Consider the following 15,876-nt stretch of genomic DNA (forward strand, 5'->3'; position numbering starts at 1 on the left):
TGTCAGGTAATGCTATGATACGGGGACTGAGACATCAGGTGAGTAAACAAAATAGTGCCAATTCTGTCACCATACCAGGTCTTTGTTTGGCTTCTTGATCCTTCCCTCTGATTGCACTTCGCGTAATAATGCTTTTTACCGATCTTGAAGCTTAATCCGATTAATGAATATTTTATCTTATCGAGAAATAGGGATGTCCCTCCTCGCTTGTTACTTGAGTTTTTGCCACCTATTCGGGATTGCCTGATCTTCATAGAATGCCACATCATCAAGATGAATGATTTTTAATTGCGCCATTTTTGATAAACCCTAGTGTAATTCGTATTTAAACCCCTTATAAGCTATTTTGTATTGTATTTTTCCCTGAATCATATCCACGGTGTAACTGTTTGACCATAGTAGGGGTTTTTTTTTTCTTTTTTTTTTTTTCAATTTGGCAAAGCGTGTCTGTTTCCCGATTCATCGTACCATACCAACTTTCTTCCTTTCTATAACATTCCTTCTTATATCTTTCTTATCCTTTTTTTCTTTTTTCTTCTTCTTCATAAATCAAAAAATCATTATACAAAATGGTCAAATCTGCTGTTTTAGGTTATCCTCGTGTTGGTGTAAACCGATCTGCTAAAAAGGTGAGTTTATTCTTCAAAATCAAGAACGTTCGATCGTGTTCCTTTCACTCCATACACTGCAGGTTCAACAACTATTTAATGACAAGCTATGTATAATTAGTTGAGTATAAGCTAATACTGATTTGCTTATCAGGCCATCGAGTCTTACTGGGCTGGTAAAACCACCGAGGCCGAACTCCAAGAGACCGCCAAGAGCATCCGAAAAGAAAGATGGGAGTCCATCAAGAACGCTGGTGTAGATGTCGTCCCATCGTGAGTTGTCCACCCTGCAACTGTCTATCCACCGCAGTGGCTGACATCTTTTCAACATCGCAGCGGTGACTTCACCCTTTACGACCACCTCCTTGACCACTCCTTCAACTTCGGTGTCATTCCTCAACGATACGTTGAACAAAAATTGTCTCCTCTCGACACCTACTTCGGTGAGTCAGCTTCAAGCATTGCGTACGTGATGGTACATCGCTGACATCAGACTTATATAGCCATGGGTCGAGGAAGACAAGACCGATCTAAAGGTATTGATGTTGTCGCCTCAGAAATGGGTAAATTGTGAGTTATCCCGCATCTACAGTCACCTAGATTAACACACGTGTCTGATATCTCTGTGCACACTTAGCTTCGACTCCAACTACCACATTGTCAAAGTCGACCACTCCCCATCCACCGAGTTCTCTCTCAAGAACAACCAACAATTGAACGAATACAAAGAAGCTAAAGAGCTTGGTATCACCACTCGACCAGTCCTTTTCGGTCCTATCACCTACCTCTCCCTCGTCCGAGCCGGCCGAGATGCCCCAACTGACTTCGAGCCAATTTCCCTCCTCGACAAATTGATTCCTGTTTACAAGGAACTTTTGTCTCAACTCAAGGAAGCTGGTGTTGAGGAAGTACAAATTGATGAGCCAATCCTTGTCTTAGACAAGGCTGAATCTCAAGGTGACCTCTTCAAGAAGACCTACGAGGCTCTTGCTCCTGTCTCCCCAAAAATCACCATCACCACCGCCTACGGTCGAGTTGGTAAATCCATTGAATTCCTCAAAGACCTCCCTATCCACGCTCTCCATCTCGATCTCGACAGAGAACCAAAACAACTCGATGAAGTCCTTGCTGCCCTCAAACCCACCAAGATCGCCATCGAGCTTGGTGTTGTTTCCGGCAGAAACATTTGGAAGAACGATCTTAAAGCTTCTAAGGCTCTTGCCGACAAGGCCATTGCTGAACTCGGAGCTGATCGAGTAACCGTCTCTACCTCCTCTTCCCTTCTCCACACCCCTATCTCCATCAAGGTCGAGACCAAATTGACACCTCAACAAATCTCTTGGTTATCATTCGCTACCGAGAAATGTGAGGAAGTCGCCACCCTTGCCGGTGCCCTCAACGGTAAAGAATCTGAAGCTTTCGAACAAAACTCCAAAGACATTGCTGCCCGAAGAGAATTCGAGAGAACCTCCGACTCTGCTGTACGAGACCGAGTTGCTGCCATCACTGAGGAACAACTCAAGAGAAAGTCACCTTTCCCCGCTCGACGAGAAGCCCAAAAGAAGCACCTTAACCTTCCTAAGTTCCCCACCACCACTATCGGATCTTTCCCTCAAACCAAAGAAATCCGAGTTGCCCGAGCTAAATTCGGTAAAGGTGAAATCACCCAAGAGGAATACGAGAAAGCTATGGAGAAGGAAGTCGCCTCCGTCGTTGAATTCCAAGAGAAAGTCGGACTTGACTTGCTCGTCCACGGTGAACCTGAAAGAAACGATATGGTTCAATACTTCGGTGAACAATTGACCGGTTTCATCTTCACTCAACTCGGTTGGGTCCAATCTTACGGTTCTCGATACGTCAGACCACCCATCGTTGTCTCCGACGTTTCCAGACCTTCTCCTCTTTCCGTAAGATGGTCATCTTACGCTCAATCTCTCACCAAACTCCCCATGAAGGGTATGTTGACTGGTCCTGTTACCATCTTGAACTGGTCTTTCCCTCGAGCCGATGTCTCCAAGGAAGTCCAATCCAAACAATTGGCTCTTGCTCTCCGAGATGAAGTTGTCGACCTCGCCAAGGCCGGTATCAAAGCCATTCAAGTCGATGAGCCAGCTATCCGAGAAGGTCTTCCCCTCAGAAAGGCCGATTGGGACAACTACCTTACCTGGGCCGTTGACTCCTTCAGACTCTCCACTTCAGGTGTTGAGGATGATATCCAAGTCCACTCTCACTTCTGTTACTCCGACTTTGGAGATATCTTCCCATCTATCCAAAGACTTGACGCCGATGTCATCTCGATTGAAGCTTCCAAAGCTGATCTCAAATTATTGGACGTCTTCAAGTCATACGGTTACTCCAACGAAATCGGTCCAGGTGTTTACGATATCCACTCTCCTCGAGTTCCATCGGAGCAAGAGATCAAAGACAGAATTGCCTCCATGGTTAAGGTACTTCCCGCTGACCTCATGGTAGTCAACCCTGATTGTGGTCTTAAGACCCGAGGATGGAAAGAAACCGAGGAATCTCTTGCTAACTTGGTCGCTGCCGCCAAGTGGGCCAGAGAGACTTACGCTTAAGCGTAGAGTTTTATTTTCATCAACAATTGCATGAGCTTCAACACTCTCATTATTTTCCAATTCATTGTCATATTTATCCATCATTGTCTTATACCCTTTTCTAATTCATTTGTACAATTTTAGGTCAGGCGTTTTTGGGTGTTAAGGTCTGCATGCTGCAACAGTAGGAGTGTTGAAAACAGTAGTGCTGAAAGAAGAAGAAAAAGTAAATAGTAACAGTAAATACAATTATATAGTAGTTACAAAAGAAAAAAACAGAAAAATGCAGTCTGTTCAACCGGCACTTTGTTCCCATTGTTGCACTTCCTGCTAGCCACTAACCGTATACACCTAGATCACACCCGTTAGATGGGACAGCTGATTGCCAATCGTCACAGCAATTGGAGTTCGCTCCTTTGATCTCGTGATTGAGGGGGGATGAAAGGAAGCTACAAAATCACACTGATATATTTAGATGAATAATATTGTAGGGCTGAAGGTCAGAAAATGAAACACAATTTACTCGTATAAGACAATCTTGTTGTGCACTCATTCTATCTTGTGACGGAAAATTAATGACATATTGATAGAATACATCTGCTTAATCAGAATGAGACTATTTGTAATTGCCCTAACAATTTTAACCTTTTATATAAGTGGAAGTCTGGCAGCGACGGAGGGTTTGATAAGACCATCAATAACTAATTCTGAACAAAGTCAAAGTACAACTATAAATGATTTAACAAATACAAATACATCAACTTTTAATAATTACAATTCAAATAATGTTAATATTGATGTTGATAATAATGAAGAAGAAGAAGAAGAAGAATATAATAGATTTATAAAATTACAATTAAATTCAAATAAAACAAAATGTTTATCAGTAATAATGGATGATGATGGATATGCACAACCTGAATTAACATTAAATGTAAATTGTAATTTTGGAACAATTTGGAATATTTCAAATAATTTTGAAAAAAAAAAACCTTCAAAAATATTTTGTAAAGAATGTAAAGATTTTGTTTTATTAGATGGTGGATTTTATGCTAATCAAACAAATAATACATTATTATCAAATCAAGATTTTAATAGTTTAGGTCAATTGTAAGTTTTTATTTGTAAATCTTCTTCTTCTTTAAAAAAAAAAAAAGAGATATTCTTATGATTTTTTTTTAATTTATTTTTTTTCTCAATTAAAATAGATGGCAAATTGGTTTTGATAATAGAATTTCAATTAGAACTTTATCTGAACCTGATAAAGCAAATTTATGTTTAAGTGAAAGTAAAGATAATAATGGATATTCATTTGTTAGAACTGAATGGTGTGGAAAAGGTGATGATACGATTGATTCAAAGATTAATCAAAGTGAGTTATTGGTAATTTGTCTTTTATCTTATGTTGAATTTTCATGAATGTTAATTTTTGCCTCTTTTTGCACAAAGTATGGAACCTAATAGAGGCGTCTTGAGTATATTTCATTGTATTAGATGATTTGGTACCTTTGCAAGAATACCCTGTTCCATCTTTCATACTTGAAGACCGATAGTTCAGTCTGTATATGTATGTATTTATACCTGCTCTTTCTGGATCAGCATAAACTAAAAGGCGAATTTGCCACTTGCAACATTGTAACTAACCTACGCGACTGACGCGCATGATCTTGTTGGAAATGAACATTAACTCGATCTTTGATATCACTAATTCAACTTATCATGCTTTCATTGATCATTCATTGCGAAAAACGTTTGGCTATCTTGTCCAGTATAGATATGATCATAGATGTCTTTCATGATACCACCTCTTGAGCAGCTAGATGTATCCAAAGATTTAATTGATGCTGCTAATAGGGGTAAGCTCTTTTACTCGTTATTTCAGTTTTGATGGTGCTGACGTCAACTCATGGTCCTTGCCAATCTTCCCATCAAACATCGTTGTCATCCGCCTTTCCCTTTCTATTACCATTCTTGAATTTATGTTAATCTATCGAACATGCTCATACTACAACACTTTCACATTCGGTTGTTTTGCTTAACATGACCGAACCATACCTGCAATATACCGAACCATTCTCACATTACACCACTCTAGCATCCCTGTCTACTTCCTCAATTCTCCTTACTCCTTTACCTAGACTTGCAGATCTACTAAAAGTCAAATTACCCCTTGCTCAATCGTATATTAGCCAAGTAAGCCATGCTATAGCTCCGGCAACCACCAGATTGGATGAAATTTACGATCACGAACAGAATATCGGTCCTTCAAGAATCCCACTAGATGAGCCCATAGTCGACGATTTTGTAATTTCCAGGAAAGGAAAGGAGAGAGCTCGAGAGAAATGGATCTCAACTGGAGATGTGGGTCTGGACAAGGCTTTAGGTGGAGGAATCAGGAGGGGATGTTTATATGAGATCAGTGGAGAAAGGTGAGTTGAAAGGACTAGAGCCTGTCTAGCTTCTTCCTTTTCCATGATACCCCCATCATGGTTCACATCTGATACCCTGGTCTAGACCTCCGGCTGACTCTCTACGTCTACATGATAGTGCCTCGGGAAAATCCCACTTATCACTCCATTTGGCCCTGGCAGTTCAACTTCCATCATTGTCTTCATCGCCTGGTGGCTCATTGGTTCTCACATCCGAAAGAGATTTATCAACCGATCGACTGGTACAGCTTGGTCAACACTTACTCGTGACACACGAATCCTCTGAAGATACCACAGAAAGAAGTGCGAGGAACCTTTTGGATAACATATTGACTAATAGGATAGCAGACGTGGAGGCTTTAGAACATGCTTTAAATTATGCTGTTCCTGCTATACTTGATTCAAGACTTGGCGATGTTAATGAAAAGAATGGTCAACTACCTATCCGACTTATAATCTTAGACTCGATCACAGCATTATTCAGAGGTTCCTCAAATGCTAATCAACCACCGTCAGCACACAATGCGATTTCCTTAGCTGAAAGATCGAAACATCTATGTGTTATCGCCGATATCCTCAAATCATTAGCGGTAAAATACGATCTAACGGTACTGGTGATAAATCAAGTATCAGATGTATTTCAACGACTTCCACCTATTATCAATCCTTTGCCCAGCTTTTCTCAACAACCGACTTCCTCTTTCAGCCAGACCGCAATCTTTACTGGCCTGACAAATAGTCAACAACCCAATGAAGAAGCTGCTATGTTATATAAAACTCAATCTAGATGGTTTTCCGGTGAGAATGATCAGCTGAAGAAGGAAGCTGCATTAGGTATAGTTTGGGCGAATGCAGTAAATGTTAGAATTATGCTTAGTCGGACGGGAAGAAGAAGATTGATGGATCAAGTTGAATTGACTTCGCATAAGAGGAAGAGACTGAATTCGCAAGGAGAAGAAGCCGATAAGCCAGGGTATGCCCCGCGAATGGAAGAAATTAATGATATCAAGCAAACATTGATTCGAAGATTTCATGTTGTCTTTTCGCCTTTCTCGGCGCCATCTACAATTGATTTCGTTGTAACTTCAAGTGGAGTTCATTCATTGACCGAAACATACAAGAAAATCGACACTACTGAAACGGTCATAAAGCGTAAGATAAAGGAAGAAAAAGAAAGAGAACTTGAGAAAGAGGATGAGGAATTCATACCTCGTGATGAAATTGGTATTGATCATCAATATGGGATGAACAGGACCATGGAAGATGAACAAACGAAAGTGACGGAAGAATGGGATGAAGTATTTGATGATTTTGGAGAATTACCTGATGAGTTCTGGCAGGGAAAATATGATTTAGGCGTAATCGATTTTGAAGCACCTGAACGAAAATCGGACCAATTACTTCAGAATGACCGGAGAGGCGCAGATCAGCATCAGTCTATTGAGCATAAAGCGTTTATAAGCGATGATGATGATGATTTATTCTCGAGCCTGGGAGATATTATGGACGGTAACGAAGATCAAAGTGGCGCAAGATTGGACTCGGCGAAGAGTGCCAGTATCAGCGAACTTGAAACAAATCAAGAAGATGTGGCGAACGGGATATGATAAGATGCATAGACTAGATATTTCTCATTTCTTTGCGCAGATCTGTAGAATACGACTTGTATTGTCTGTTTGTGCTTTCACATCACCGTTTACACAATCTGTCATGTCCTGTAGGAAGTCAAATAATGATGCATAGTATACATCAGATCGTATGGATGTGGAATCAAATCTCAATGATTAATCTTTTTATGCTTCACATTGATTTGCAGATGTGTGCGGATCTACATGAATAAAAACATACCACCTCTCACTTGGAGTCACATACGTTCTTGGGATGCTCGTTAACAGAGTAAAAGTTTCTCAATATATCTTGGACTGTGGCTTCTTTACCTAATTTCTCCAATTGAAAATGCGTCTCTCGAATGCGCTATCATGGAAGGGCAAGCAGATCAGTTGGAAGTCGTATAACATGAATGTTCAGGGGGAAATATTGGGCATGACTCTCATGTCAATGTAAAACCGGAGGACGACGAAGGATTTAGATTACTCACAGTGAAAAGATTATTACACATATGATATGGAATACCTGAAGCATGATTCTACTCAGAAGTAATAACGAATTGTAATTTAAGCAATCATTTTATACTGTTTGTTAAGTGGAATTCAATTTACCTTTTGCCATTTTAATGGATCTTGAATAATTAAATAATCTTTTGACCAACGATAAGGTTGTTTTCCTTTATTACATTTTCCAAATTCATTCGATAATTTCCAATCTGGTTTAACATTTTTCAATAATTTATATTGTTTCAAAATTAATTCAATTTGATCACGATCGAAATTTTGAGATTTTAAATAATTTCTTTGATTATCAAGATTTGTTGTATTATCATCATTATCATCAGTTCCATTTTCATGAGACATGTAATTCTTAGATCTAGAAATTATACCTCCATTTAAAGGTGATATAATTTGTTTATTTGTATTAAAATATTCTCCTTCTTGTTTAGATTCTTTTAATTGTGAATTACTTTTACTAAAAAATTTGAAAAATCCTCTAATTGCTTCTGAAACTTTCAAATTTTGAATTTAAACATTTCCAATTTTCCCCTTCTTCTTCTTCTTCTTTTACCATAAGATTTTTTTGAAAAGTCGTATGAGATGTTAAACCTCTATTTGTTCCCCATTCTACCCAAACTAATTCTTCATCTTCTAACCATTCTTTTTCATTTTTATAAATTTTAGATTCAATATTTTTTTGTAAATTTGGTAAATATCCTATATTTTGTAAATATGCTATACACATTAAACAAATTGGATAAGAAGATAAACCAAGTTTATTAATTTTGTTACCATGTTTAAGTTTTTTTCCTGATTTTATATTATACCAATTTTTTAAAATATTTATCATTGGTCGTAAAACGTATGGAGATAATTTGGCATATGCCAAAATGTAAGAATTATTATAACTAAAATGAGAATATTAGTCTCAAATGAAATCACTCACTTCAAAATGTGAGTCGTAAACCAATATGAACAATACTCACACTCCGGTCAAATCATTACACTGTAAATCGCAATCGAGATTTCGAATTGGATCAATAAATTTAAGTAGAGGAATTTGTAAATAAGGTTGCCTGATTGTTGCTATCATACCTATATCTTCAACACAATTGGAAAGTGATTTAAGGGAATAACAATTTGGTAAAAGTGGGTTTTCTGATGGTTTATATCTGATTTGTTTAATCTCTTCTTGAGAAAGGGGGTTAGTCGAATTAAGAGGTTGCAGCCATACTTCATGTACATCTACCAAAAGAAAAAAATCAGCAAATGATTCAACTCGGGGGACAGAAAAGCTTGAACATCTCACATCCTTTAGGGAATTTTCGATCCTATAATAACAAGAAGTACGTTTATCAACAAATCACATTTTCAATTTTGTCAATGGAAAAAGTCAAACTTACAAGAATTACAAAATCTACATCAGTATCAGGTCCAATTTCACCACCCCAACTTGTACTTCCAGCAATATCAACTTCAAATCTTTGCCTTCCATCTTCCATCAATTGAGGGAAAAATTTATCATTGATAGTTTTCGTTAAGAGGATTCGAAGATCTTCCATTGCTGCTTTTCTTGTTTCTGTTGGTTCGGAAGATCTCCATAATTGAATAATGGAGGTTTGGAGTTTGTCGCCACTTGCTAGATCCATGACCTCCGAAGGGATGTTGAGTCTCGGAGAAGGCGTCGATCTGTAGTCGTCATAAGGAGACGGATGGATGAGGGATGCATTGGGAAGAGAAGATGCCTCAGAAGGGGAAGAAGGCAAGGAGGTACAAGATGACAATTTCAAATAGGAAGAAGGTACATGATGCGAAGGTTTGTCAGTAGGAAGAATTGCTGATGAGGATACGTCAGGCTCAAGTGGGTAAGTGGATGTTTCCCTTAATTCTGTCATTGTCAAGATACAAGGGTTACTATTAAGAAGGATGAAGGGAGAAATAAATGCACAGGGGATTTGAAATAGAGTGGGATCTTATATCTCAAGATCGAGCGTGACATAGCTTTGGAATGACACTCCACATTGCCTTGAGGCTTAAGCATGTTTTGAGCACTGAGATTGATCAATCGAGTCGAGTACTCCGTTACACACAGATCTGAGCGTCCATGCGCGTTGTGCTTACTGCGCACTTACACCCATGCCGAAGGCATGAGGCAATGAATGGAACGAACACAGACAGGTGAGCTCTTTGATAGCTCCATCACATCTTTATGAACCCCGTTTGAGCGATTGGCAATGGTATTAGTTGTATGAGAGGGAGATAATCCCGATATCATCCTTCGGGAAATTAGGAAGATCTTATCCAGCATCATATCGCAATTGTTGGTGCCTGAATACTCTACTATGGTGTACTCACAACACTCGTATACCTCCACTTGATATCGGGAAATACCAGATGTAACTTGCCCAAGGCATAACGTTAATTTCATGACTTTCAAGCTTGTAGTGATTTCATCGGATTATGCATACAGTCATAATCCAAATCCTCGATAAACAGTAAAATTGTGTATAAGATATGACGAGCAAAGGCCAATTACCGCCTACTCCTACTTCAGCTAATTCAGCTACAAGTAAGAAAGTAGTCTTAGTAACGGGAGGTAAGCGAACTTTCTCGTCTGCTTGAAAATACAGGAAAGTCGATTTGCTAAAATGAAAGTCGACGACGAGCAGGCACTGGGCTAGTTGGATCAGCTCTGAGGTATGTGATTGAGAATGAACCTGTTGGATCGCCTTACGGACGACAGGATCATGAAGAATGGGTTTTCCTGTCTAGTAAAGAATGTGATTTAAGAGATATTGAGCAGACGAGAAAGGTATTTCAAAAATATAGTCCGGATAAAGTGATACATCTAGCTGCTAAAGGTGAGTTAATGTTCTGATCTGGGGGAGCAATTGGCTAAGATCTTGAGGTATGAATATGCCAGTGGGAGGATTGTTTGCCAATATGTCATCTCAACATACTTTTTTACGCGATAATCTACTCATGAACGATAGCGTATTGCAAATATCGCATGAGGTAGGAGTCAGCAAGGTAGTCTCTTGTTTATCGACTTGTGTTTTCCCTGATAAAGTTAGTGTTTTTGTGTTTCCTACAAAGCAAATCACGCTGACTTTGTATCTTTGGCTAGGTAACATACCCTCTAACAGAGGACAAGATACATATCGGACCACCTCATTCGTCTAATTTTGGGTATTCTCATGCGAAGAGATTGATAGATGTTCAAAATCAGTGAGCGATATCGCCTGTCCGGGTCTCGGAGAAAAGAATTATATTCTAATTTTAATTGACAGTGCATATCATGATCAATTTGGAAATCAATTCACCAGTGTAATACCGACAAGTGAGCTCCTCTACCTCGAAGCTTGATCATGAAAATTCTGATTGTAGTGGCAGATGTATTTGGACCAGGAGATAACTATGTAAGGAGCTCCAAAACACGTATTTTCAATTCGAAGAGCTGCCTAACCTTGAATGTTGCTTTTAATAGGAGCTTCATACCGCTCACGTTATACCGGGTTTGATACATAAATGTCATATGGCGAAAAGTGGGTCTCAAGTCCGGGCAGGCCAGTTTCCCGTCAAAGCGAGGGATGCTGATTATCCATGTCCACTTAGAGAATAATACTGCTTTCGTCGTCTTCGGATCCGGCAGACCCCTTCGTCAATTCATTTATTCAAGGGATTTGGCGAAATTGTTTCTTTGGGTTCTGAGGGAATATAAGGATATTGACCCGGTCATATTAAGCGGTATGTCAGAGTCAATAGGATTGATAAGACGTCTTTCTAAATACGTACTCCACACAGTTGCCGAACACGACGAGGTCACCATAAAAGAAGTAGCAGAGGCGATTGTAGAGGCAATGGGATTCACCGGACCAGTCGAGGTATGTCTTAATCCGGCTTGCTTGACCGTTTAGGTGTCTATTCTTGTGGATATTCCTAACGTCCTGGTGCAGTATGATACCTCAAAGGCGGATGGACAATATCGAAAACCTGCAAGTAACGACAAATTGACGAGATTGATGAAAGAAAGCGGTTCGGCGGACTTCGAATTTACTCCTTTCAAAACAGGTAAGCGATTTTTCATCATCGGTAGAACGATTGTCTGAATGTGATCTTGCAGCTTTAAAGGACTCAGTCGATTGGTTCTTGGCGAATTATGAGAATGGTGCTCGGATATAGATAAATAATTTCGGATTCTGCCATTCATTGTTGTATTGCATAGCATTCGGTTCTTTTCATGGCATTTCATAAACATAATAATCATTACAATCAACTCGTAATCGCTTGTCCATCTTGGAACAAGCGCTGATTAGGACTTTTACCTAATCCACTTTCCGTGCCTTAATGCCAAATGTTGTTTACGACGTTTGCCGAATTCATGACCACCCTTGACATTACACAGTGCTCTTCATCTCAAAATTGATGGTTACCTCGGATTAATATGATCATTCGCCTATCATACATCTGAGACAGCCGCTTCAGCTTTGAACCCGTACCAGATGACTTCCACGGCGAGATGACTGATCCTGTCAAACCTCGGCGCAAGGTGAGTCCAGGATCAAACAATTGCCGAAATGATTTTACTAAGTAACCGTAATACACGAAATAGGTAGCATCTCAGATATCCCTTGCGCCTTCACCTTCACCAGTAGCTTCAAGCTCAGTACCAAGCAGGGTACGCGCTCATCTCACCAGCTCATCCTCTCCAGCGACGACTAGACCTAGATTACGCTCAACACCATCTTCCGGTTCTCCTCAATCAACTCCTATTTCCAGGGCCAGATCACCTGTACCACCTTTATCTGCTAATACGACACCTAATCCTCGGGTTACTGTACGAAAACCTAAAACCCCAATCACGCCTGTACCTTCCACTCTTCCACCTCGCTCAGTTGTCGGGCTGACTCCGAATGACAATACACCAGTAATAAAGATTAGAGCTGCAAAGTCCTTGATCGGAGCACCCAGCTCCTCGACTTCAACACCTCGGACTCCTGATTTCAGACGAAGAAACACTGGAGATGTGAATGATGTAAGGGTTAGAACTCTGTCGCTTAAAAATACTCCAGCGTCAGGTTCAGCTCCACTAGCTAGAGTCAGACCATCTGGGACGTCTAGTGCTAATACCCCTTCTACATCTCTTCATTCAACACCAAAAGCCCCGTTTACGGCAACGTCGCCAGATATATCAGATATTCCGCCTTTTACACAATCACCAAATTCGACGAATACGGACAACAATGCATTGTCAACGAGTCATGAAACGATTCTTCATGGGCTAGGTATGGATGATGGTGGATTAAGAATATTACAATCTACATGGCGAGATTCATCACCAGAGAGAATACGAGATTCTACAGAAATTCATTCAAATCGATCATCACCTTCTAGAAGATCTCCGGTTCTTTTACCTCACGGTACAATATCTTCAGCCCAACATGCACTTCAATATATATTTCAACATCCAACAGCATCAGCACCTACTTCACCTATTCCATCTTCTACACCTTCACATGACAAATTACCTAGATCAGCTCATAAAACTAATGGACACATAAAAGCGAAATTACCATATCATCCATATGGAGGACATCCACCTTCTTTACCTCCTCCACCTCATAGTCCAGAATTGCGCACAGTAGCACTGCCATCTTTGACTCCTGCGCGATCATCGGAAGAATGGTCAAGGACTACTTCGAGTCAGGGATATGGAAGTAGTAATATTAGGAAGTTTAGTGGGACGAGTAGTGAATTCAGTGCAGGTATTTTGGAAATGAGAAAGGAAGATGCAAGAGATAGATTGAGCGGAATGACTGCTGTTGCTGTTGATGATACTGCGACAAAGCTCGGTGAAGCGAAGATAGGCGATCAGGATGTGGATAATGTATTAGGGGCGGATGCGGAAGAGGCTAAGGTGAATCGGAAGGTGAGTGTTCATTTTTGTGCTTCTGCTTATGCTCGATCCGGACAATTCCCACTCAAGTGATACCATCTGGCTTCCTAGGAGTATGATTTATTCTCGTTGTACAGTGCTGACCACAATTTATCCTGTTTCCTTTCCGCCAGATCGCCGATCTAGAAATATCAAACAAAAGTCTGCTAGCCATTAACAAAACTTTGGAAGGTAGGCTTATCAATCTTGGGCTACCCCTTCAAGTGAAAAAAAAGCTGACAAGTCTATGGATATAGCTACAAAATCTAAACAACGAACGGAAATACTAAAATTGCGTCGAATGTTACGTGAATCATTAGCTGGAAACGGTTTACCTTCTTCGTCTTTCTCATCTTTCAATCCACTATCTCCCTCTCTGAATCTACTTTCACCATCTACAGATAGATTTGATGAAGATTTAGATCCTGAAGGAGCATATTTTGAAGAAGAAATGGTAGATCCTCAAATAGAAGCTAGATGGGAAAAAATTGTAGATTTAGTCGGAAATATGAAAAAACGTGGAGAAAATGCTGTTGAATTAGGTAAAGAAGAAATTAAACCCTCTAATGGACGTGTTTTAGATTGGACGGAAATAGAACGAAATAGAAAAGATAATATCACACTGAATAATGATCTTGATATTAGCGTTGATTCTCTAACTCCGAATGAATTAGATCCGGAAGAAGATAATTATGCGGGAGAAACTTCAAGAGAAGAAGTTGATGATGTTATATGATATTGAAAAGTAAAGATCGGGTCAAGATATAATATGTGCAAAGCCTGGAAAGTCTTGTTGTTAATTGTAGGATTTTAAATTGTATAGTAATGTATGCTGAATGTGAAAATACTGCTCTCGAAGGCCAGCTACTCGGCATCCACTTACTGATGGATTGTAGAGTCCCAGTAAGTCTAGATTGCTTATCATTTGTTGACAGCATCCTTCGTTAGTACCTCGGACTTCACGAATTTACGCCTCGTAGCTTCTCGCTCATGAATATCATAACGCATTGCATGGTTTAGAACTTCTTGGGTCTGGTCAACAAATCATCAAGTCTCCACTGGAGGGAAGCAAGAAGGAAGCAAGAATGGAGAGACGTGACTGCGTTGAATTCGAGATCAGTAACATTTCCGAGTATTGACGAGAGATATGGATCTTGGCCTGATCTAGTGGAAGAAGGTTCGAGTCGTCACAAAAGTCTTCAAGGCTTTTCGTAGATAAGCTCTTGAAGGAGGTGGTGAGCGAATGAGGTTTCAGGTTGTCGTCCTTTTCTTGTGAATTGTCAATGGAGCATTGATGAAAGGTTTATAAACGTACTGCGTCGAGGAGATTGAGAGGACGAGATCATAGATAGAAACCACAATGATTTAATGCTTATATTGTGTGTCAATCTGGCATACTTCCCGCTATCTTACTTACGTGTTTATCAAACATTTCTTAACGGACTTATCGTTTTTGAAACTGTTGAAGCAATATGCCATACTCCAAACCAGATACCAAGGCGTGAGTACAAAGTCTCCTCATTATCTGTCCTTGAAAATCATCACTAAGTCAGAGATGCGGTTCTCATCGATAGGGAATCACGACAATCTACTATTCCACACACTGATGGTAGTACAACATTGTCTGATCAGCAAGGAAGCTATTGTTCCAATGAAGTATCCAATGATCAGTCAGTCGAAGATAGGCCACGAGACATTGAAGAGAATGAGTGTTTACAGACATGGATCCAAGCAGAGAATCGACCGTTATTCGCAAATACTTATTATAAACTCCGATCTGCTCATAGTCAGAATTAATGATGATTTTACAGTATTGAAAAAACTACAGTATTCAATGAATGTGATTACTTTATAGAATGAATTGACTTTTGTCCGTCGGTATGCACAACATGACTTCATATGCATACACATTAGCGCATGTATTTCAATCTTTGATCCAATGAGGCGTTCCGCTTGGTACTCACCTTAGGGAAGCTATTCAAAGATGTTTGCATCATCACGGACTTGACGACGGGAATCCTCTCTTTTATTCCGTCAACCTTTGTGTCATATTTCCCCGTCTTCAACTGCCAAAAGAAGAAAGAACTCATGAAAGAAACAATGATTCTGCCTTATGAGGTCATTTCAACCTCCTTAAACTTTCATACGAAAAAAGTCCAAGACTTCGCCTTTTATATTCAGTACAACTCCAAATTGGAAATAGTATTTTACCCGTGTTCGTCCAGAACCTACTTACGTCTT

At 39.7% G+C, this 15,876-nt stretch overlaps 6 protein-coding genes across 6 annotated transcripts; 5 read left to right on the forward strand and 1 right to left on the reverse strand.

Moving 5' to 3' along the window:
• Positions 1–569: 569 nt before the first annotated feature.
• I206_100840 (5-methyltetrahydropteroyltriglutamate-homocysteine S-methyltransferase) lies at positions 570–3,184 on the forward strand (the record flags this gene model as incomplete). Its single annotated transcript, XM_019152266.1, has 5 exons — positions 570–629; positions 763–881; positions 945–1,051; positions 1,112–1,178; positions 1,246–3,184. The coding sequence occupies 5 exons, from the start codon at positions 570–572 to the stop codon at positions 3,182–3,184; spliced, it is 2,292 nt and encodes a 763-aa protein (XP_019014404.1).
• A 589-nt stretch (positions 3,185–3,773) lies between these two features.
• I206_100841 (uncharacterized protein) lies at positions 3,774–4,582 on the forward strand (the record flags this gene model as incomplete). Its single annotated transcript, XM_019152265.1, has 2 exons — positions 3,774–4,273; positions 4,372–4,582. The coding sequence occupies 2 exons, from the start codon at positions 3,774–3,776 to the stop codon at positions 4,580–4,582; spliced, it is 711 nt and encodes a 236-aa protein (XP_019014403.1).
• A 621-nt stretch (positions 4,583–5,203) lies between these two features.
• Positions 5,204–7,199, forward strand: I206_100842 (uncharacterized protein; the record flags this gene model as incomplete). Its single annotated transcript, XM_019152264.1, has 2 exons — positions 5,204–5,592; positions 5,711–7,199. 2 exons carry the CDS (start codon positions 5,204–5,206, stop codon positions 7,197–7,199), a joined length of 1,878 nt encoding a protein of 625 aa, XP_019014402.1.
• Positions 7,200–7,642: 443 nt separating this feature from the next.
• On the reverse strand, positions 7,643–9,595 carry I206_100843 (uncharacterized protein; the record flags this gene model as incomplete). Its single annotated transcript, XM_019152263.2, has 6 exons — positions 7,643–7,738; positions 7,812–8,152; positions 8,214–8,608; positions 8,687–8,945; positions 9,010–9,031; positions 9,104–9,595. The coding sequence occupies 6 exons, from the start codon at positions 9,593–9,595 to the stop codon at positions 7,643–7,645; spliced, it is 1,605 nt and encodes a 534-aa protein (XP_019014401.2).
• A 619-nt stretch (positions 9,596–10,214) lies between these two features.
• Positions 10,215–11,882, forward strand: I206_100844 (uncharacterized protein; the record flags this gene model as incomplete). The annotated part of the gene is made up of 11 exons (XM_019152262.1): positions 10,215–10,296; positions 10,370–10,561; positions 10,624–10,769; positions 10,828–10,928; positions 10,991–11,040; positions 11,094–11,119; positions 11,188–11,245; positions 11,316–11,447; positions 11,505–11,584; positions 11,657–11,771; positions 11,824–11,882. 11 exons carry the CDS (start codon positions 10,215–10,217, stop codon positions 11,880–11,882), a joined length of 1,041 nt encoding a protein of 346 aa, XP_019014400.1.
• Positions 11,883–12,219: 337 nt separating this feature from the next.
• On the forward strand, positions 12,220–14,371 carry I206_100845 (uncharacterized protein; the record flags this gene model as incomplete). Its single annotated transcript, XM_019152261.1, has 4 exons — positions 12,220–12,249; positions 12,313–13,629; positions 13,770–13,827; positions 13,893–14,371. The coding sequence occupies 4 exons, from the start codon at positions 12,220–12,222 to the stop codon at positions 14,369–14,371; spliced, it is 1,884 nt and encodes a 627-aa protein (XP_019014399.1).
• Positions 14,372–15,876: the final 1,505 nt, after the last annotated feature.

Source organism: Kwoniella pini, chromosome 1 (assembly GCF_000512605.2).
Source record: "Kwoniella pini CBS 10737 chromosome 1, complete sequence".
NCBI lineage: Eukaryota > Fungi > Basidiomycota > Tremellomycetes > Tremellales > Cryptococcaceae > Kwoniella > Kwoniella pini.